Source organism: Capricornis sumatraensis, chromosome 2 (assembly GCF_032405125.1).
Source record: "Capricornis sumatraensis isolate serow.1 chromosome 2, serow.2, whole genome shotgun sequence".
In the NCBI taxonomy this organism is placed as follows: Eukaryota; Metazoa; Chordata; class Mammalia; order Artiodactyla; family Bovidae; genus Capricornis; species Capricornis sumatraensis.
The window spans coordinates 182484604-182508440 of NC_091070.1; the positions used below are offsets into that span (position 1 = coordinate 182484604).

Below are 23837 nucleotides of genomic sequence, written 5' to 3' on the forward strand. Positions count from 1 at the left end.
TTTAAAATAGGCAAAGTCTTAGGAGATACTTCATTAAAGAGGATTTACACAGATAGTAAAGAAACATATGAAAAGTTGTTCAATATCATTGGCCAGTGGGGAAATGCAGATTTAAATTACTGTGAAATAACACCGCACATCTATTAGAATGACTGAAATAAAAAATACTGACAAACTAAGTGGTGATGAGGTGGCAGAACAACTGGAACTCTCACACATACCTGGTAGGAATGCAAACTAGTAGAGCCAATCTGGAAAACACTTTGCCAGTTTCTTTAAAAAGTCAAACATACGCTTAAACATATGATACAGTAATCTAACCTCCAGGTATTTACCCTAGAGAAATGAAAACTTAATTCACGGAAGAATCTATACCTGCCTGTTTACAGCAGCTCTGTTAATATTGCTGAAAACTGGAAATAACCTAGCAGATGAATGAAGAAACTATGGTACGCCTTTATGATGAAAAGCTACTCACCAATAAAAGGAACAAACTATTGATACACCAACTTGGATAATCTCAAAAGCATTATGCTGAATGAAAAAAATCCAGTCTCAGAAGGGTACCTAATACACGATCCCATATGACAGTCTCAAAAAGAGAAAACCATAGTGATGGAAAACAATCAGTGATTGCCAGGAACTGGGAGAATAGAGCTGGGAGGAGAGGAGGATGTGACGATAAGGGATAGTACAAGGGAGTTTTTGGTGCTGAAACTACCCTGTATCCTGACTGTGGTGGTGGTTAAATGAAGTTTTACATGTGCTAAATTAATAGACATGTATAACGTCACATAATTATTTTAATACAGAATTAAAACTTTATAGAAAAAAGGTCTTAGTTGTAAAACAGAAGTGCAAGACATGTAATAATTTCTTCTTGATTGAGGAAAGATTTAAGGGCCTCATGAAGAATGAAACATTTTTAAAAATGTGTGTTAAAGGCCCAGTGTGTAATATTTGTTCACAATCTATCTTCCCTGATAGACTATCTAACGAGAGCAGGAACAAAGTCTAGCTTGTTCACCTCTGTATATGTAGTAAATAAAGCAATGCTCTATACATATTAGGCAATCAATAACTAATTTTAAGAAAAGTGAAAAACGTGAGAAAATGCCTGAAACTTTCTTCACCCTCCTCCCCTCCCCAACTTCGGAATCCCTCTTATCCTTTCAAGGTCGAAGTTCTAGCTCATTTCCCTAAATCTTCCAGCCACACTAACCTTTCTAACTTGTCCAAACTGGTCCTATCAAACATAATCTCATTTTAGTACAGCACTTCACAATATTTTAAAGTCTATGACTCATTTCCTTTAATAGTTATCAAAAGGTGCCTTTTCCCGTTATTTAATTTTAAAAATATTACATTGCATGACTGAAAACAAATCAAAGCACTACTTGGCTTCAAACCACACTTCTTTCATTCCTTCAAGCCTCCAAGAGAATCTTATTGCCCTTCTCCCCTCAGATTGAGCATGTCTTCCCTTCCCTCTTCAGTTCCCATACCCTACCTCACCACTAGTTTATGCTTAATGATCAGTGTATACTAATTTAAGATTTAATATTACTCTTAATAAGATACCATGTAATTCTTTTCCTCAGCTCTTTCTTCTCCTGAAGACAGAGATCATGTCTACTACTTCTGTATTGTAAATAATACATGTGCTAGATACTTGCTAATTGTATTAGTAAGTCCTTGTATACTGGTCACCAGTCTACTTGACTTTCCAAAATTGTTACTGCTTTGCTAGGAAGAAAACAATTTTTAAGAAGATAATCCAAACAATTTTTGCAACAGATGTTTATAAAAGACAGAGATATGTACTTTTTAGTAATGCTGCATATTTATATCTGTAATTACCAAAAAGGTTACAATGCTGGTATTCTGTAACTGGCACTATTGTATTTATATTATATGCTGACACTAACCTCATATAGATAATTGAATTTAAGATGGCCTTGAATTTAAGGTAAATTGTAAAATAAAGAATAAAGTTAAGAATATGTATAAAATATTGAATGCTTACCAATTGTTTCTAAAAGAAATTTTAAAATACTATTTTTAAATTTTGGGGAATGTACCATACTTCTAACCATTTTATGTTGGTCTTCTTTTTAACGTCTATGTATATCTTTAGAAATGTGTTATGTATTTTTTTTTCCTCTCCATTTGTGAATCACACATCTTGGGACCACACGCTGCATACCAGTGTTCTAATCCATTTGAGTGAAATACTAATTTCATTATGTCTGGGGTGACTGTATAATTTGTTGTTCAAACTGGGTAACTTTGAACGATGAAAAGGAGGATATTAATAATTGTTATAATTACTCCTGCTGGGTGGTATAAAATAGAACTGTGGTAGGCACAGTGGGAAGCAGGGTCATCCTAGTCATTTCACGCCCATCTATAACCTCAATGCCTTCCATCCCCAATGAATATAAATAATTTTTTTAACTTGCCATCCAGGAACTTCAACCCTTTGTGTTTCTCTGATGGGTGTACTCAGTGATCTCCTCACATCCTTTACTTAAACTTTTCTATCCTTGCACCTTTGCTTACATTATTCCCTCTCGTTATCCCCATACCATTTCACCAATCTAGTCCCTGCACAAATTTTAAAGTAGAGTTTCTCTCTCCTATTTCCTGTAAAACTCCCCTACTTTAGTCTACTGGGATTACTTTCTCTTCTCTCTCAACTCCTAAGCACAGATTGATCACTTGACTTACACTTGTAAGCTTGTGTTGATAACATTTTAGGTTTAATTATCTGGTAACTCTCAGATGGATTTCAGATTCCCCAAAGACACCTTTCCTATCTTAAACTCCCTTTTGGTACTTCATTCTTTCTCACACTCTTATTATCTAGATAAGAAACTCTGGAGGTGATGTCAAAATGAAGGAAGGGATTCTAGAGGCCAAAGATTACAAGAAGTAATCTCCACTGAGGTGGGTCCTGGTACATGGGTGGATCTGAGGTGACTGGAGAAATAGACAATGTGGCAAACTGCATGACTGCACCAATAGTTATTAAAAGGGGAGTTTGGGTGAACTGTCATATAAAAGTGGGTCATGGAGAAGAGAATAAGTAGGCTGGGAACAAACCATGGGAAAATTTGGGAGGAACGCAGCTGTAGAATTCTGAATATTGCCTAGCCCTGGATATTTGCTATTTAAAATGTTCACAGTCCAGAAGTACTCGTATCACCAAAAGCTTATTAGAAACACATATTCACAGGCTTTGTTTCACATCTTTGTATTAATGAGATCACTACACAATTCCTTTGGGATACACTGGCTTAGGATATCTGTTTGTCTTTGATGTAGATTTTATGGTTAAGTTGGGTCCTGGCACATGGGTGGATCTCCCTGAATTGACTGTTCAAGGATGACCCTCCAGATATCTAGTAATACAGGTGGGTTGATTAAATGCTGAAATCATTTTAATTCCCCATTGGTTCCTGAGTACTTCAAATGATGGTGTAGGTCTTGTACAGGAGGGAGGAGATTAAAGAGTTGGGTGGAGAAAAGCTGAAATAATCTAATTATGGATGAACCAGAGTTTACAAGTGTGTTCATGTTATTAGGATCTGTAAGATTTTGACCTCAAGTATATTCTTCCTATTTTAAGTGCTTCAGGATAGGAAAACAGTTGGCCATCCAGTTTTACTAAACACTTCCTTATGTACAAATATAAGATGCATTACTTGAAGAAGCTAGAATTGCACCGTGGGAAGAATTTAGGATACTTCTCTATACAAACTATCTCTCAAAGATGAAGAGCTTGGCCTGTATCAAAAATTAAATAAATTTTTGTTAAGAGTATTTCTGATTCTTTCTTTGTAAGCTTTTCAGTTCAGTTCAGTCGCTCAGTTGTGTCCGACTCTTTGCAACCCCATGAACTGCAGCATGCCAGGCCTCCCTGTCCATCTCCATCTCCTGGAGTTCACTCAGACTCACGTCCATTGAGTCCGTGATGCCATCTAGCCATCTCATCCTGGGTCGTCCCCTTCTCCTCCTGCCCCCAATCCCTCCCAGCATCAGAGTCTTTTCCAATGAGTCAACTCTTCGCATGAGGTGGCCAAAGTACTGGAGTTTCAGCTTTAGCATCATTCCTTCCAAAGAAATTCCAGGGCTGATCTCCTTCAGAATGGACTGGTTGGATCTCCTTGCAGTCCAAGGGACTCTCAAGAGTCTTCTCCAACACCACAGTTCAAATGCATCAATTCTTCAGTGCTCAGCCTTCTTCACAGACCAACTCTCACATCCATACATGACCATAGGAAAAACCATAGCCTTGACTAGTCGGCAAAGTAATGTCTCTGCTTTTGAATATACTATCTAGGTTGGTCATAACTTTTCTTCCAAGGAGTAAGCGTCTTTTAATTTCATGGCTGCATTCACCATCTGCAGTGATTTTGGAGCCCAAAAACATAAAGTCTGACACTGTTTCTACTGTTTCCCCATCTATTTCCCATGAAGAGATGGGACCGGATGCCATGATCTTCGTTTTCTGAATGTTGAGCTTTAAGCCAACTTTTTCACTCTCCTCTTTCACTTTCATCAAGAGGCTTTTTAGCTCCTCTTCCCTTTCTGCCATAAGGGTGGTGTCATCTGCATATCTGAGGTTATTGATATTTCTCCCGGCAATCTTGATTCCAACTTGTGTTTCTTCCAGTCCAGCGTTTCTCATGATGTACTCTGCATATAAGTTAAATAAGCAGGGTGACAGAGAATGTATTTAATCAGAGTTGGAGCTACATATAGCCACTTACCCACCTTTTCTCTTTGTAGAATAGAAAACTTTGCTATCCAAATCTTTAAGTAAATTTGGTTACATTTTTCTTGTTGCTTTCATTATTAAATTAGAAATGACATTTAACTAGTTAAAATTTAATTACTTAAGAAGAAAAAAAATGAAGCCACCGGTTGAAAAACACTAATGATAAATTTTTGATAAAACATTAGTTGTATTGAACTATAGGAAAAAAGCAACGTAACAGAACATAGCAAAATTCAGTGCATGGTGTTGAACACATTGTTTTCACTACAGATATAACAAACTCAGAAACATGGAAACCTTTCGACATTATTAATTTTACTCTTAAATAAATCTTTTCCCTCCCATGAGTTGATCTAACTAGTTTTCAGCACACTTTCTTTTTTCCAGTGATCCCTATACAATTTGTCGTAGGATTTTTTAAATGAAAAAAAAAAAGAGTAACTTTTTTTTAAAGTACAAATCAACAGGGTCAAATATCACAAATATATGCAGCTTATGAATTATTCATAAGGATTGAGAATGTCTATTCTTCTTCCTTAGATAATAATTAACCATAGTTAATATGTTAAAACCCTTTACTCTTTAGATTTTCAGCAACCATTCCTAGTTCCTGGCCCCTAAATTGTGTCTCTGCATGAATCTCATCTACCTTCCCTAAATCAATTCTGTTATTTGCCTCTTTTTAATTCAAATCCTTATTTAGTTCTTATTTTTTCCAGAAAGTAAACTAGCCTGAGTAGCAAAGATAAGCTTTATAATCCCATGTAAAGCTAGCAGGGCTATCTCTTTATGTCCTTATACTGTAATTTCATGAAGAAGTGAAAGAGCTGAAGATTTAGCATCCTGTTTACAAACTAGGAATAATTTTTTATCCGTTCTCTAAAAAGAATGGGTGTGTACATATATGATACAATTGATTTCCCCAAAGCAATCTTAAAAGTCATAAAGGATTTAACCCATTGCTGAGAAACATTATCAGTCAGCTTCTGTCTCTGTATCTCTCTCTCTCTCTCTCTGGCATATGTGTACACTAATGAATAAGGAAATAATATGCTCACCCTCTGGTGGTCAAAACCAGAAATACATTTCCACTTTCCTGGATTATATCCAAAATATGATCAGTGTGGTGTATTAAGTTTCTGCTTCATATTTAACCTATACCAAAAATAGATCTTAAAAAAGGTCACTGGCTTAAAAAAATAGGTCACTACGAATGTAATGGAAAATCAATAAATTATTAAATATAGTAATTTAAGAATTACTTAGGGCAACATTTGATATTTAACACTAATTTGGTTTTAAAATATTGGAACTGTAGAATTTTGGAGTAGGAAGGAATTACAATGAGTTAAGAGAGGATGTGGAATTTGGGAGAAGGTACAGAAGTATGGTCAGAAAGAAGCTTGAAAAGGAATGGTCAGAGGTTGGAAGAAAATCTGGAGGGCATGGTGTCAGAGAGATCAACTATGTCTTAACACTGGAAAGAAGACTTAAAAATATCCACTGGATTTAATAAGAAAGTTACTACTGATGTCCCTGGTGGAACAATCACTAGTACAGAATGAATGGGAGTTAAGAAAGTGAATACAGACAATTCTTTCAAGTCATTTCCGCGTGAAGGGGAGGACAGAATAATGATAGAGATAGATGGGGAAGGAGAGCTTTCTTAGAGATGAAAAGTCGAGAACATGTATAAATAATAATGGGAAAGAAAGCCAATTTTGAGGAAGTGTTTGTAGATAAAATTCATCATGGAGAGCTTTAATGTAGATACTATGGAGATAGCCAGGGATGGGACTGACAGCAAAGGAGAGACGGGGGTACTTAGATGGTCTTTTTCATAAGTTGAATCCTTGTGATTTTAAAATTAAACAACATGCAAAGTTACCTCTAAAAATAATAGTCAATCTGTACAAAACTACCCTCAAAAAAGGCAGCACCTTTAAAGAAAACATTCTTACATGTTAATCAACAATATTTTGGTTGAATAAAGAATCACTATCAACCTGTGAGTCTGGTATTTCAGGACTTGAATTAAACTTTTCTGGATATTCTAGTACCACAGTACTGAAGTAATCCTTTCAAAAAATCATTTACTTCCCAAAGTGGAATAGTTACATTCATTAACTAGCTGATGCCCTTGGATTTTCATTCACTTGGAAGAAAGATTAACTTGAAACAAAATACCCTTCAAGTGAGTAATTGAAGATGGAACCATAAGATAGCTGGATTTTTTCCCCCCTCTAATAAGAGTGAAAGACTTGGTATGTCTAAGTGGTAACAGTGGTGGAAGATAATGTTTAAGTGCTCAGTATTCTTTCCTGGGCCTCCATATTCCAATGGTAGCTATCATACTGTTATAAAAAGTCTTTTTAAAACTGGGAGCAAAGATAGCAACTTTATTACATACTTTTGGTAGCACAGCCGGACAATTTATTTCCTGCAACTCAACACTTTGTGAAACAGAATATAGGGCCACATTTATTTGACTTATAAGGCATTTGGCAATTAATAAAATGTTTTTTGAATTGTACTCCTTATTTTTTTGGCCATGCCCTGTGGCATGCAGGATCTTAGTTCCTCCAACCAGGGATTGAACCCATGCTCCTTGCAGGGGAAGCATGGAGTCTTAAGCCCTAGCCTGCCAACGAAGTCCTGCATTACTTTTTAAGATATCACTTGAAGAACTCAAACTGCTACATAATGACAACCCATTTTACAGACATCCAATGAAGGGCCAAAAATCCAAGTGACATTTAAACTATGTGCTAGCATGTGCTGGGTAAAAATAATACACTGGTATTCATATTTCAAAAGTTGACATTTACTAGCCAAGTATTCTGTTACAGATATGGCTACACAGTTTTTAACTGCTTAATATAGTTTTTCCTGCACTGTACTACTTCATTAAATGCTCTTCAGATTTAATGCCTATTATTTCAAAATAATTTCATTAAAAATAATTCACAAGTAAATCCACTAAAAAATTTACCATCAGAACAAAATATTCCTACTGTTGTGATTAGATTTTGACTTCTTTAATACAAAAGGAATTTCTCCAAATTTTGCTTTAATTATATTTTCATTGGAAAACTACAGTATATAATGGCTATTTCTGCATTCACATTTTTTCCTTTTAGTGATTTTTAGTGTGTGATTTAAAGTTTGTCACAAGTTTGACAGCCACAATACACTGATAACATAGCTGAATACAATATTTGAAATAAGTAAGTTACAAAAGTGTGGCAAGTTTTAAAATGTCAGCTCTGAGTGATGGTGCATTTCTCATGTATTTGCATCTGTACCCCCAAATTTCAAAACTCAATGTGTTTATCCTCACTGAGTTAAGATGTATGCCTCACCTAGGTCAGGGTAGGAGCTATTGTGCCTGTTTGCAGACCCAGATTTTCAAGAGCAAGGGCTGAACTCAGCCATTCCATGCAGCATGTTGGCAACACAGAGTTTTGCTTTGGTTCAGATAAAAATGCAATTACTGACAATCCCTTATGTGAGCCACCTGATCTCCCAGGGTGTGGGCTAGCACAAGGGGTATTTTAATATCCCTGCATGAGACCAGCAGGCAGCTCCTGTACACGTTTCCTTGGACAGGGGGTTTCGGGGTGCCTAGAAATGATGTGCAGTCTTTCAACAAAGTGTCAGGGTTAGAGATGGAACCAAGATGAAACTCATGGTAACTTTTTTCATCAAAGGTATTAACAGTCCAAGCAACAACTTGAATGCCTTTAAGTTGACCACTTCTTCAAGTGGTCTGGGGATACAAAATTCTTTTGTAGGAGGAAACCTGAAATTCCACACAGATACCGTAAAGATATTACATTTGCTTCAGACAAATGAAATGTCCATTACCACAAACATGCATTGTGTCCACTGAGTATCATAGTCCCATCTCTTGCATGGCTAAGGTTCCAAGGTCTGTGAGTTAATAGCCATTACTACACTGTGATCTGTTTGTTTCACCTTATAGATAACTTCTGGCAAGAAAAAGCAAATGATACTATTATTGTTAGTTGAAGAAATTCCATACACATTTTCTTTAGTACACCAGCAGCAGTATTTGCATGGCTTTTGACATCAAGAAAGACTGTGAGATTGTGGCTCAGGCACTCTGCTCCAGCTTTCCTGAGGGTAGAGGTCTTCTCATTAGGGAAATTATTTCTGGATCTGTGATCTCCTGCAGGGTTACACTTTCTAGTTTTCTCAAAGGTCAAATCACATTGACCAGTCCCGTCAGTCGTATCTGCTCGTGCTCTTGTACATTAAGACAGTGATCTCATTAGAAGTAAACATAACGTCCAAATTTGTTCTCAGACACACTGGGACTGCCGCAACCAACAGCAGAAACTTGGACCTGGGGCTTTAGCACTGGCAGAGCCCTGTGGGAGGGCACATGCTCAAGGCTGTGAAGAGGTGCAGCAGGAGATAGAGGCTGCTGGTGAAGAAGCAAGTGGTGAAGGGACTGCGGGTCACCAGCCACTCAGAAGCAGCAGGAAGGAAAGGGGGCCCTGGAGCTCCCTGGTCCTCTCACAGTCACATGCCTGTAACTGTACGGTGAGGATGGGAGTCCTGGATCCACTGGGCTCCTTGGACAGGCCGGAGTACAGGGATAAAGCACAAGGCACTGGCTGCAACTGAGCCATTTATATTTTATTTCAGGATTTTTTTTGATGAATACATCAAGAGTGTATAGGATTTTATAGAATTCATTGAGTGTTACTTTTTAAAAGTTTACCTGTAATTTAATTTCAAATTATTAGTCACAAATGAAATATGCCAAGTATCCCATTAAATTAATAAGAAGGCCACATATTAAAAATTGTTTCTATTTTAATAATACAGTATATAATAAGGACATGAAATCCAAATGCATACAAATTAAAGAGATTATTATGTACATCAGTTAAATTGATTACATGTAGTGATCAGCAAATAACAAACCAAACTTGAAATAATTCTTAGTTTGACAGTCTCAAGCACAATAATTTCTTAAAAATAGTGTTTAAGATATAAGGGAATACACACAATAATATATCCATTCTTGTCGTTCATTCAGTGGCATTACATGTTGACAAACCTGCACATAAACACAGAAAGCCTTTACTTTCCTTTTATACACTATAATTTTGGGCTACTTTTTCAATAGGACATTTCTAGAACCTATATTAAAAATATCTCAGTGCAGATAAAATTCTTTGATATTTGTCCTTAGCAAGGACCTGCAATCTACAATCTGATTTCCAACAGAATAATCCACCCTAATTCAACTGTAATACAGTAGCTGATAGTTGTGATTTGTGAAGGTGGGTAAAAAGGGGTGGCAGAAAGGGAAGTAAGTATTACTTCCTCTCTAAGCCTAGAACATTTTTAAAAATCCTCACTGGAATAACAGCAAAAATAAATTCTCTTTATCCTGTTCTAGAATGTTTTAGGATTTCATAGACAGTACAGAGAGGAAAAAGGTAAAAACACAAAGCTTTTTCCCTTTTCCCTTCACTAGACAGTGTTCTTGACTGGAGAATCCCAGGGACGGGGGAGCCTGCTGGGCTGCCGTCTATGGGGTCGCACAGAGTCGGACACGACTGAAGTGACTTAGCAGCAGCAGCAGCAGCAGCAGACTAGTTTCAGGGTTTACTGATCTCTCCCTGCCTTTGAACTCCTGGCTAAATCAGATGCCTAGAGTTCTGCTAACAGAACTTCAGCTACTCAGCTCCTGACTTAGCTGGCTATCTAACACTCAGAGGCATTTTCTCTTTTAGGTTACCTTAGAAAATCTTAATAATGGGGACAAAAATATTTTGAATTATCAAAAGTCCAATTACTATTACTACTATTTGTAGTTCTATATAATATTCAATACTGTTTCACATGTATCACTTTATCTTTACATTAACTTTGTGAAGTACCTAAAACTGGTGATATCACATTAATTTTACGCTTATAGAGACTGCAGCAGAGAGGTTAAGCGAATGTCCCATAATCACTGAACCAAATAGTTAGAACTGGATTAGAACCAGTCTCCTATCTTCTTGTACAGGATGGTACTAATACAAATATCACACAAAATAATTTTCCACTTTACTTCATACCTACAAATTTATTCATAGCACTAACAGCAATTTTTTTCAAGCTGATAAAACAAAAGCCTTTAATTAAACAACAGTGCATTACCATTGTAGATTTTGGTGCCACTTCTACTGCAAATATGTCGAGGCCTCGGTTGTTCACACAGTTTCTACTCAGCTCATTGTTGATGTGAATAATCACTTTATTGTCTGACTATAAAAAAAGATTTCATAAGTTGCTAGTTCTTTCTTTACTAAATATATACAAATAAAGTGATAATTACAAAACACTTTGCAAGTCTTGTGATAAGAGATTTTCACAGGGTTCTACAGAAACACAGAAACGTTAGTTTAGACAGAATATCATGGAAGAAGTTATATTTGAGATGACAGACCATTGATAATAGACAGCCTCTAGGATGGAGAGAAAACAGCATGAAGCTGATAAATGAGAGAAATGTACAAATTAAAGTGGTATCCTGTTAAAGAACCTGCGGTTACTCCCTGATGACTACACAGGGGCAATGCAACGTTATAGACTACTTAAATTCATCTCTCAGCTCCTCTATTACTTAGCTGTGTGACCTTTTGCAAGTTATTTAACATCCCTGTGCTTCAGTTTCCTTGTGTATAAAATGTGGATAGTACTTACCTCACTGGGTTGTGAGAAGCAAATGCGCTAAAGTGCTTGGCACATGTTAAACTTTAAAATGTTATTACCTCATTTTGGTGGAAAAATTTAATTTTCCTTGAGGAAAAAGAGGAGATGGAGGGTTGAGAAATGAAGGTAATAGAAGTGCAGAGGAACTGAGGTAAGGTAGTGGCTCTCCTCCACTACCTAATAAATCCTAACGCGTGCGCATACACACACACACACACACACACACACACACACAATCAAAAACAAACAAAAAACACAGAGGGCAGAAACAGAAACATGCAGGATCTTAGGAATCACTTTCCAAAGTGTTATGATCCATTTGAAGATAGCAATCTACTGGCTGGGGAACCTATCTTATTTCCTCAAGTCTAGACTCCTCTATCTTGTTTTCAAGATAACATATACAATCTGGATCCATTCAGCCTGTATTATTTACCTTTCAAATGCTCCTCCAAATAAAGCTCTCTGCTTCTGCAAAGGAGCTATTCCCATTCTGTCATTTATAGTTCACATTAATGCTTACTCATATTTCTCCTTCTACTGTTTCCTCTGCTTCTAAGGGCCGGCCCTCTGCCTATCTAAATCCTAGTTACCCTTCAAATCCTATACCACATGCTCAAATTACACATCACAATTCCCTTCCTCCCTAGTCACAAATCCTTCCCCAACTTCTACAGTCCCAACTAGCATCAACTACAAGAGATACAGATACAGCAGAATTCCTACTGCACATACAAACAGTACTATATAGCTTTTCTTTGATCTCTTCCGAGAGTATTAATTCTGCCTTTACAACTAGCCCCTAAACTCCTTGAAAGCAGTCTCAAGGTATACGTTCTAGTGGCCTGTCTTATGACTAGGAGAGTTAGTTACATGATATACACTCACATTGACTCAGTACTTAGCCAAATCTTAAGCACTTTAAGAAATTTATGACAGGCATAAAAATAATGTAAATCTCACCCAGGAACAAAGACAAATAAGCCAATAGTTCTAAAAACCTAGCTGTCTTGAGTAAGATTTATGAAAATATATAGTTTTTAGAAAACTAGATGTCTCTGACTTAAAGGATTTATGTGAGTATCCTCTTGACATGCAATATCAATAGTATTCATAGCACAGAAGATGGCCAAAGCTAGAAATAACTGGCTTGATAAAAACAGATTCTAGACAGAAGAATATATTTAATTAGATAACATGATGATAATCTGTAGGAGTTTTGGTAATGCAAAGTTTGGGTTAAAAAGCTGGGCTAATAAAAAGGAATGAATTTGAGTCAGTTCTAGGAAGGTGGTGAACCTAGAGCCTCTTATACAGAGTGAAGTTAGAAAAAGAAAAAACAAGTATCATATATTAGCGCATATATATGGAATCCAGAAAAATGGTACTGATGAACCTAGTAGAGAAAGGACTTGTGGACACAGTGGGAGAAGGTGAGGGTGGGACGAATTGAGAAAGTAGAATTGACATATATACACTATCATGTGTAAAACACTTAGTGGGAACTTGCTACATGGCACAGGGACCCCAGCCTAGCACTCTGTGATGACCCAGAGGAGTCAGGTGGGGGAGGGGAGGGAGGCGCAGGAGGGAAGGGGGAGATATATATATACAATTATGACTGATCTGCTTTGTTGTATGGCAGAAACCAGCATAACATTGTAAAGAAATTTTCCACCAATTAAAAAATGAAAGAAAAAAAAGTTGGGCGAAATTCTTTACTTTGTTTATATTTCTTTAAAACATGATCTCTGCTGTTTAAAATAGCTATGTATGTGTGAAGACATTTAGTAACAAACTAAATAAAATACTTTGCACCCAGATTATGCTCCATCTTCATAGATCTCCAAATATTTAATTTTCATATTTTAAGAGAAAATTATCTCAAAAAGAAACATAAAAATGAGCATCTCAGAAATAAATATACTTTAAAAATATATAAAAATTATCATGCCCAGTTTGAGTTAGAAACCTGAGAAGAAACTGATTATTATAGATACTATTAATGTAATGGGGTTATTTAATTGCTATGCAAGGATAGGGTAAGAAAGAAGATGGAATGTATTAACCATTGCAGTTATGAGGAGAATCACCTCATAACTGATACCTTGTTTTCAATAACTGATGTTATCCAGGTGTCACGCTTGTAAGTATATATAATTATATTTTCATAGCCATCCATCACTTTGGCATTGCCTTTGTTAAGAACAGATTTACAAATGGCCTTCTCAAGTTGTCCACTGCATGCTTCCATATGGACAGCTTTAATTCTTGGCTTGCATTTGTCTGCATAGATATCAATGACAAATGGGCATGCCTGAAATGAAAAAGAGCACACTCTGTTTTAGTCTTTTGATAGAATTTAAATTATTTATTATTAGTATGTTTATCTTATGATTTGGGCTTCCCTAGTGGCTCAGATGGTAAAAATCTGCCTGTGGTGCGGGAGACAGGGGTTTGATCCCTGGGTTAGGAGGATATCCTGGAGAAGGGAATGGCAACCCACTCCAGTATTTCTGCCTGGAGAATTCCATGGACAAAGGAGTCTGGTGGGATATAGTTCATGAAGTCACAAAGAGTCAGATATGACTGAGTGACTAACACAAACAACAAAATCATATGATTTAAGAAGACATACTACACTTTCTAGCGTGTCCCTCTGATACATTTAAGAGGAAAGTTTAAGTACAATGAATTGAGTAATAAAAAAGCATAAAATTATGGTTTTTTGGTTGCATATTAACTGATAATGTTCATAGAAAAGGAAAAAAAATTCCTTTACCCAAACCCCTCAATTTGCTCTAAAGCTAACTCATGTCATGTTAGTTACTTAATTTCCTTTCTTAACTTTAAGGTTACAGAAAGAATTCATCTGTAACCTTAAAGAAATCATGGTTATAATTGAAAGAGTATGTGAATATAGAACACCAAGAATAGCGAAATGTAGAAAAATTCCCACAGTTTAAAGTTAGTGTAAAAGTAACCATGAAATCTAAGACCTAAAGAGATTTTCTGCATTTGGAAACAGACTTTTCTAATGTCCACTCTTTAGTTCTTACCATATAGCCTACAAGATGCTGCACAAGGTAACCTTTGACTCTCTATGCAACCCAATCTCCTGTCTTAATGTGCTCGTTACTCTGATTGCTCAGACCCTAGAAAAAACAAAACCCTTTCCAGTGTTGGATTTCAGAGGTAGTGTTCTCTCAGCTTGGAAAAGTCACATCTTTTCAGTATGTACCTCATCCTCCTCCTTCAGGTTTAAGCTTAAGCGTCACTTCTGCAGAGACAGCTGCTCTGGTCCCCCAATCTCTTTCACTACCCGACTCTTCTCTACTTTGAGCACTGGTTTGTTTCCTTCAAAACACCTTTAAAATGATTTTTATTAATTCTGCATTTAATTAGCCATCCTTCTTCATGGAATATCTAAGAGGGTAGAATTTTTGTAAGCTTAATTTATATAGGCATTAAAATGTAATTGTTGACGAAATGAATGAATTCATAAACACTGATGATCAACTTTATTTGGGGGACAAAAGATAAAAGTCTGAAGTTAGTAGAACAATATAGATTTTTATCTTTTAAAAAAGTTTTAAAATAGTTAATGACTCCAACCTTCGGCAAGAATAAAGTCACCTTTTATAACAAATGGCAGACTGAAAAATCTTGGACTAGAAGGTGGAAGATCTGAGTTTGTAACTGAATTTTGCCATTTACTAGCTACATGATCAAGGGAAGTCACCTAACTTCTTTGAGGCTTGATTTCTTCACAGAGAAAGTGGGGATAAATATTGTATTTTCTGCCAAGAGTTGCTGGAGATATCTGATAGGTAATATGTGTCAAAAAGGAAAGAAGAGAAAGCTAAGTTGCTTCAGTTGTTTCTGACTCTTTGCAACCCTATGGACTGTAGCCCAACAGGCTCCTCAGTCCATGGGATTCTCCAGGCAGGAATATTGGAGTAGGTTGCCATCTCCTCCTCCAGGGGTCTTCTCGACCCAGGAATTGAGCCTGTGTCTCCTGCATTTCAGGCAGATTCTTTACTGCTAAGCTACCTGGGAAGCCCAATGTGTATCAAAATATTTCACAATATAGAATTCTAAAAAAATTATAATGACTGTTGTTGGTTTAAAAAGCTGGTTTAGGCATACACACCGAGGAAACCAGAATTGAAAGAGATATGTGTACCCCAATGTTCATCGCAGCACTGTTTATAATAGCCAGGACATGGAAGCAACCTAGATGTCCATCAACATATGAATGGATAAGAAAGCTGTGGTACATATACACAATGGAGTATTACTCAGCCATTAAAAAGAATACATTTGAATCAGTTCTAATGAGGTGGATGAAACTGGAGCCTATTATACAGAGTGAAGTAAGCCAGAAAGAAAAACACCAATACAGTATACTAACACATATATATGGAATTTAGAAAGATGGTAACGATAACCCTGTATGCGAGACAGCAAAAGAGACACAGATGTATAGAACAGTCTTTTGGACTCTGTGGGAAAGGGAAAGGGTGGGATGATTTGGGAGAAAGGAATTGAAACATGTATAATATCATATAAGAAACGAATCGCCAGTCCAGGTTCGATGCAGGGTACAGGATGCTTGGGGCTGGTGCACTGGGATGACACAGAGGGACGGTATGGGGAGGGATGAAGAAGGGTTCAGGATGGGGAACATGTGTATACCTGTGGCGGATTCACGTTGATGTATGGCAAAACCAATACAATATTGTAAAGTAATGAGCCTCCAATTAAAATAAATAAATTTAAATTAAAAAAATAAAATAAAAAGCTGGCTTAAAACTCAACATTCAAAAACCTAAGATCATGGCATCTGGTCCCATAACTTCATGGCAAATAGATGGGGAAATAATGGAAACAGTGAGAGACTATTTTTTGGGCTCCAAAATCACTGCAGATGGTGACTGCAGCCATGAAATTAAAAGACACTTGCTCCTTGGAAGAAAAGCTATGACCAACCTAGACAACATATTAAAAAGCAAAGACATTACTTTACCAACAAAGGTCCATCTAGTCAAAGCTATGGTTTTTTCCAGTAGTCATGTATGGATGTGAGAGCTGGACCATAAAGAAAGCTGAGGGCCAAAGAATTGATGCCTTTGAACTGTGGTGTTGGAGAAGACTCTTAAAAGAGTCCCTTGGACTGCAAGGAGATCCAACCAGTCAATCCTAAAGGAAATCAGTCCTGAATATTCATTGGAAAGACTGATGCTAAAGCTGAAACTCTAATACTTTGGCCACCTGATGCAAAGAACTGACTCTTTAGAAAAGACCCTGATGCTGGTAAAGACTGAAGGCAGGAGAAGAAGGGGACGACAGAGGATGAGATGGTTGGATGGCATCACTGATTCGATGGACATGAGTCTGAGCAAGCTCTGGGAGTTGGTGATGGACAGGGAAGCCTGGCGTGCTACAGTCCATGGGGTTGCAAAGAGTTGGACATGACTGAGTGACTGAACTGATTGATGATTGTTGCATTTTAAAGTACTGAATTTTCAGTACTGAATAGATTCCAGTATTATTTTAACCATTTTCCAAGTCTTAGTTATCTATTTTACTTGATCTGTGATCCAAAAATCTGCAAGCAATAAATGCTGGAGAGGGTGTGGAGAAAAGGGAACCCTCCTACACTGTTGGTGGGAATGCAAACTAGTACAGCCACTATGGAGAACAGTGTGGAGATTCCTTAAAAAATTGCAAATAGAACTGCCTTATGACCCAGCAATCCCACTGCTGGGCATACACACCGATGAAACCAGAATTGAAAGAGACACATGTACCCAAATGTTCATCGCAGCACTGTTTATAATAGCCAGGACATGGAAACAACCTAGATGTCCAACAGCAGATGAATGGATAAGAAAGCTGTGGTACATATACACAATGGAGTATTACTCAGCCGTTAAAAAGAATACATTTGAATCAGTTCTGATGAGGTGGATGAAACTGGAGCCGATTATACAGAGTGAAGTAAGCCAGAAAGAAAAACACCAATACAGTATACTAACACATATATATGGAATCTAGAAAGATGGCAATGATGACCCTGTATGCAAGACAGCAAAAAAGACACAGATGTGCATAGCGGACTTTTGGACTCAGAGGGAGAGGGAGAGGGTGGGATGATTTGGGAGAATAGCACTGAAACATGTATACTATCATGTAAGAATCGAATCGCCAGTCTATGTCCAATGCAGGATACAGCATGCTTGGGGCTGGTGCACGGGGATGACTCAGAGGGATGTTATGGGGAGAGAGGTGGGAGGGGGGTTCATGTTTGGGAACGCATGTACACTCGTGGTGGATTCATGTCAATGTATGGCAAAACCAATACAGTATTGTAAAGTAAAATAAAAAAATAAAAAAAAAAGAGTTCACCTGTTACTGAACATAAATATCTTAAAAGGTCTTTGTTAAAGATGCATTCCCTGAAATTTTAAAATAAAATCTTATCTACATAAAAAAGGTGCCCCTTTATCCTTTTCTTTTTTGGTCTGTTCATGGGTTTAACCTTCTATTTACTTATCATTTTTTTTTTTTTTTACCATATTAAGTTAAATAGGAGGCATACAACAAGGAAGAAAACTATTCATTATAAATTGTTAATTGTAAAAGTATTAACAATATATAAAAAGGAAGATCAGGAAGACAGGAATAAGAAAACCTAGATTAGGGTATGCTACCTAAGTTTTGCACAAAATGTGGCTCTTAGCTACATGTTAGCAAAGATAAAAGTGAAACAGAATATATTACATCGCTCTCAAAATGTAAAGAAAAGGAAGTAAAATTTTTCCAGTTCTGAATTCTAAAAAGATTTTATACCATGAAATTCTTTTTCAAAAAAGAAGTAAAAAAAGGAAAAAAAAAACAAACTAGACATATATTTGTTCATCAACATTCAATAAAACAGCAAATTATTGTTATGGGGATATAAGGGCAAGGTACTGGCAGGAGGAACAGTAAAGAAGTCATGGTGTTCACATGGAATTCTGCTCAATGTTATGTGGCAGCCTGGATGGGAGGGGAGTTTGGAGAACAGATACATGTATATGTATGGCTGAGTCCCTTTGCTGTTCACCTGAAACTATCACAACATTGTTCATCAGCTCTACCATCAATACAAAATAAAAAGTTGGAAAAAAACAACAAAAAAGAAGTTATACTGCACTTTGAAAGAGGTTCTACCTTTATAAATTGATAGAGGGAATGGATAATCTATAATTCTAAAAGTAAATTAGGGGATTTAATTTAAAAAATAAGGTAGGAAAAGGTAAGACAAACTCAGAGTATACAGTAGCTTGCGTGCGTGTGTACTAAGTCGCTTCAGTCATGTCTGACTCTTTGCGACCCTGGGTATGGACTGTAGCCCACCAGGCTCTTCTGTCCACAGGATTCTCCAAGCAAGAATACTGGAGTGGGTTGTCATGCCCTCCTCCAGGGGAATGTTCCTGACTCAGGGATCGAACCTGTGTCTCCTGATGCTCCTGCTTTGCAGGCAGATTCTTTACCACTGAGTCACCAGAGAGGCCGGTATACTAACCTAAAGAATGCTTAACATAAAATAAATTTTGGTTTACTAAAACCATTCAATTAATGAGATTAACAAACAATCCTAAGCCATTTCCTAAATCCTAACTTATAACTGATACTTTGGTTAGTCTTTGTGACACAATAGCTACTAATTTAATAGGTGGGGTCAAAATATAGCTCAACTAGATATTAGATTACTTACATAATATATAATTCAGGAAACTGCCAAAGAAATAGCTATGGTTCCAGAAACCTTATGGGCAAAATCCTCTACAGACATATTCAAACCAATTAGAACACAGCTCGTAAGATTATAAATGGATTCTTCCTATATTATCATAAAGCCTTCTTTTCTTGTTTTTACAAATATGAAAACGTTAGGTCATGCTCTAGGTATATTAACTCAATAACATAGCACATATCAAAGAATCACTGCCCATCAAAGGCAATACCTTAATTGAATAGCCTCACTGTCTCAGAGTACTTCCAGATATCAGTCAAAACTAAATTAGTCAAAATACCTTTAGGTTTTTTATTAATCCTTTAAATAAAATGTTACCACATGTGTATATCCCCATCATTAATGGAAACATTCAACATTTTTATACCAATTAATTAATTATGAATTATTACTTTCTCACTGAATTACCATTTGCTGGTGTAATATTTTCAATCCAACAACTCTATAACTCTTACTGAATAAGGAGAATGTCCTCATTATGATTCTATAGATCAGGAAGTATCCATACTCAGAACAAAATTTTTGGACACTTCAATACCAAATCCTGACATAGTATCATTTGTTGATGGGGTTATATTAAAAAATAAAAAGGACAATATAGGCTTGACATACAATAAGTAGCCTAGTCTCCTTGTAAAAATCCACTTCCTTACCATGAAATAGTTTAGCTCAAATGATTAAATTATGGCTCTCTCTAAGGCATATCAAATTACTAGAAGAAGAGAGTACAATATATATAAAATAACGACTGAGTGACTTCACTTTCACTTTTCACTTTCATGCATTGGAGAAGGAAATGACAACCCACTCCAGTGTTCTTGCCTGGAGAATCCCAGGGATGGGGGAGCCTGGTGGGCTGCCGTCCATGGGGTCGCACAGAGTCGGACACAACTGAAGCACTTAGCAGCAGCAGCAGCAGCAGCAGCAGCAGCAGATGCTCTGAGAATAACTGACCCCTCTTAGGGCTGCTTTTGTTCCATCCTATAGATTTTGCTGCATTTATGAGGAAAGCTGAGCGCTGAAGAATTGATGCTTTTGAACTGTGGTGTTGGAGAAGACTCTTGAGAGTCCCTTGGACTGCAAGGAGATCCAACCAGTCCATCCTAAAGGAAATCAGTCCTGAATATTCATTGGAAGGACTTATGCTGAAGCTGAAACTCAATACTTTGGCCACCTGATGCAAAGAATTGACTCATTTGAAGGGACCCTGATGCTGGGAAAGACTGAAGGCAGGAGAAGGGGATGGCAGAGGATGAGATGGTTGGATTGCATCACCAACTCAATGGACATGAGTTTGAGCAAGCTCTGGGAGTTGGTGATGGACTGGGAAGCCTGATGTGCTGCAGTCCATGAGGTCGCAAAGAGTTGGACACGACTGAGTGACTGAACTGAACAGAGTCTGCGTGGCTGTCATTTGTCTCAAGGTGCTTTTTAAATTTCCTCTTTGATTTCATTATTGACCCACTTTGTAGCATGTTGTTTAATCTCCATGTAATCATTTTTTCTCATTTCTCTTTCTGTGGTTGACTTCCAGTTTCATGGTATTATGGGTCAGAATAGATGCTTGAAATAATTTCTGTCCTCTTAAATTTGTTGAGGCTTGTTTTGTATCCCTGCATGTGGTCGAGCCTAAAGAATATTCAATGTGCATTTGAAAAGAATGTGTTTTTTTTTTTTGATGCAAGGTCATGAAAATAGCAATAAGTCTAACTGATCTTTTATGTTATTTAAGATCTCTGTTGTCTTACTGAAGGTCTGTCTCAAATATCTGTCCATTGATGTCAGTGGGTGTTAAAGTGAAGTCGCTCAGTCGTGTCCGACTCTTTGCGACCGCATGGACTGCAGCCTCCCAGGCTCCTCCGTCTATGGGATTTTCCAGGCAAGAGTACTGGAGTGGGTTGCTGTCTCCTTCTCCAAAGGATCTTCCCAACTCAGGGATTGAACCCAGGTCTCCTGCATTGCAGGCGGACACTTTACCCTCTAAGCCACTAGGAAAGCCCTAGTGGGGTGTTAAAGTCTCCTACAATTATTATATTCTCAATTTCTCCCTTTATATCTTTTTTTTTTTTTAATGCATTTAGGTACTTCTATACTGGGTCCACATATGTTAATGGGTGTTATGTTTTCTTCTTATATTGATCCTTTTATCATTATATAGTGTTCTTTATCTTTCTTTATGGCCTTTAAAGTCTATTTTGTCTGATATCAGTACTGCCACCTACCCGATTTCTTGTCATTTCCATTTGCATGAAATATCTTTTCCCATCCTCTCACTTTTGATCTGTGTGTGTCCTTCACCTTTAGTGGGTTTCTTGCAGGCAGCATATGGTAGGCTCTTGTTTTATTATCCAACTGCCACTCTATGTCTTTTGATTGGAGCATTCAGTCCATTGACATTTAAGTTATTGATAAATACGTATTTATTTTCATTTAAATCTTATTTTTCCAATTGATTTTGCATTTCCTCTTTGTTCTTCTTTTTGTTTTTCCTTTTGTGGTTTTATAGTTTTCTTTTGCATTATGCTTGAGCTTTCTTGGTTTTGTTTTCTGTGAATCTACTGAATGCTTTTGATTTGTGGTTACCTTATTTTTCAAGTATGCTAATCTATCACTATATCTGTTTGCTTTAGACTGGGAGTCATATAGGCTTAAACACACTCTAAAAAAAATGTATATTTTCTTACTCCCTTCCCCTATATTTTATTTTGATGTCCTTTTTTACATCTTCACATTTACCCTTTTGCTGTTTATTGTGGTTATTATCACTTTCACAAAAAATTTTTTTTTACATATACTGCCTTATTTGTGATTTTCTCTTTTCTGTAGATTATTTCTTTTCTATTTATACAACAACTTTCAGTATTTCTTTTAGTATAGGTTTAGCATTACTAAATACTAAAAAGAATTTAGTATTCTTTTAGCTTTTGCTTACTGAAAAATTTATCTCCTCCTTCTAGTCTAAATAATACTCTTGCTGGGTAGATTATCCTAGATGCCAGTTTTTCCCTTTCAGGACTTGCTTCTCTCTTCTGGCCTGCAACGTTTCTGTAGAACCTCATCTATGGAATGTTGCCTACAACCTCATCTCAGCCTGGGAATCAGGCAGTCAACCTGGATGTTCCTTAGGCACTGTGTTCATGGAGCCACCAGTATAGGAACCTTGTGCAGTTTCACTGAAGTCACATATAGTTGTGCTCCTGAACACAACTATATGTGTTCACTAGGGAATCAGGGCAGACCACAGCGCTATCTCTATATGTGTACACCCACAAAACCTGCAGCTGCTAACTCCAGACCTGCCCCAGCTGTGGGAGCAAATCCATGCAGACATTCCACAGGCACTGAGATTATAAAGATCCTGGCAACATACATCCACCAAAGTTGCAAAGCCGCAGGACAAGGCTGATTCCAGTCCAGCTTCTGAAATCAAGCAGTCCTGGGAGTCAGCTCAGATTTCAGCTCTGCCTCTGCATGTGGGCAAGTGCAGAGCTTACATGCTCCGAGAACTTGTGGAGGCAGAGCTGCATCCACCGTGAAGTCACTGGAGAGTGAGGCTGCTAGGATACAGCCCCTGCCCCTCCCTTTGCTTGCATAACAGCAAACTTCTATAGTGGACTCAGGCTTTGTTCTGTGCACACTCCCAGTTGCAGCCTGAACAACACTCTAGCCCCTTCAAGCTGTTTCCACATAGCCAACTTTAGTCCTATACCCAGGTCTGTCTGCTGAAGTCTGAGTTTCACCACCGAGCCACTGTGCACACCCGCAGATGCAACTCTCAGGCTGGGGGATGCAGCGAGGTGGCCAGGACCATTAATGCTGGTCTCAATCTGTTCTGCCTGCTCCAAGCCAGCTGCTGACTCTCTGCCAAGCCTCTGAATCTCCCCTTCTGCCCAGCTGATCTCCCAGTTGGTGAAGGGGGTTCCCAGGGTGAAGGAATCTTTTCTCTTTCACAGATCCCTCCCAGGGGTATAGCTCTGTCTCATTCTGATTCCTTTTATTTTCACCCTACCTGTACATGGTGAGCTTTCTGGTAGCTTTGATTCTATATGAGATTTGTTAGTGTCTAGTAGGCAATCTGTGAGAATTACTCCACGTGTAGGTGTATTTTTGATACATTTGTGGGAAGAGGTGAACTCCAAGTCCTTTTATTCTGCCACCTTGATCTCTCACTCCAGAACTTGTTTCAAATCTGTTCAATTGATCTGCAACAACTCACCTCAATAAATACACTTCTGTAAGTCAGCTAGGGTTGGCTCTTCACTTTTGAAAGTCAAGCAATCACAGACAGACTCAAAGTAAATAAATATACCACTAAGTATATCAATCAACCAACAGTCTCATCTGAATAACCATGCTTCCCCAATGCTCTTTATAAATAAGATGAACATTCTGACCAGCATAGCTCTCCCTTGTAGTAAGCAATCAGTTCAGTTTTATCTTTTTATTTCAGCTATTGAGTGGTAGTCTGATTATCCTTTGACAGTTTCACTGTATATATATATATAAATT

General features: G+C 37.4%; 1 protein-coding gene and 1 pseudogene across 1 annotated transcript in view; both read right to left on the minus strand.

Moving 5' to 3' along the window:
• Positions 1-8273: 8273 nt before the first annotated feature.
• On the minus strand, positions 8274-9441 carry LOC138070156 (glycerophosphodiester phosphodiesterase 1 pseudogene; annotated as a pseudogene).
• A 290-nt stretch (positions 9442-9731) lies between these two features.
• EFCAB7 (EF-hand calcium binding domain 7) overlaps positions 9732-23837 on the minus strand; it is a 58956-nt gene continuing 44850 nt past the window's right edge. The window contains exons 12-14 of the mRNA XM_068966610.1: positions 13632-13841; positions 10970-11077; positions 9732-9875 (exon numbers count right to left, since the gene is read on the minus strand). Of these exons, the coding sequence (XP_068822711.1) occupies positions 9801-9875; positions 10970-11077; positions 13632-13841 (393 nt within the window). The 3' untranslated portion in view covers positions 9732-9800. The remainder of the gene's footprint in view (positions 9876-10969; positions 11078-13631; positions 13842-23837) is intronic.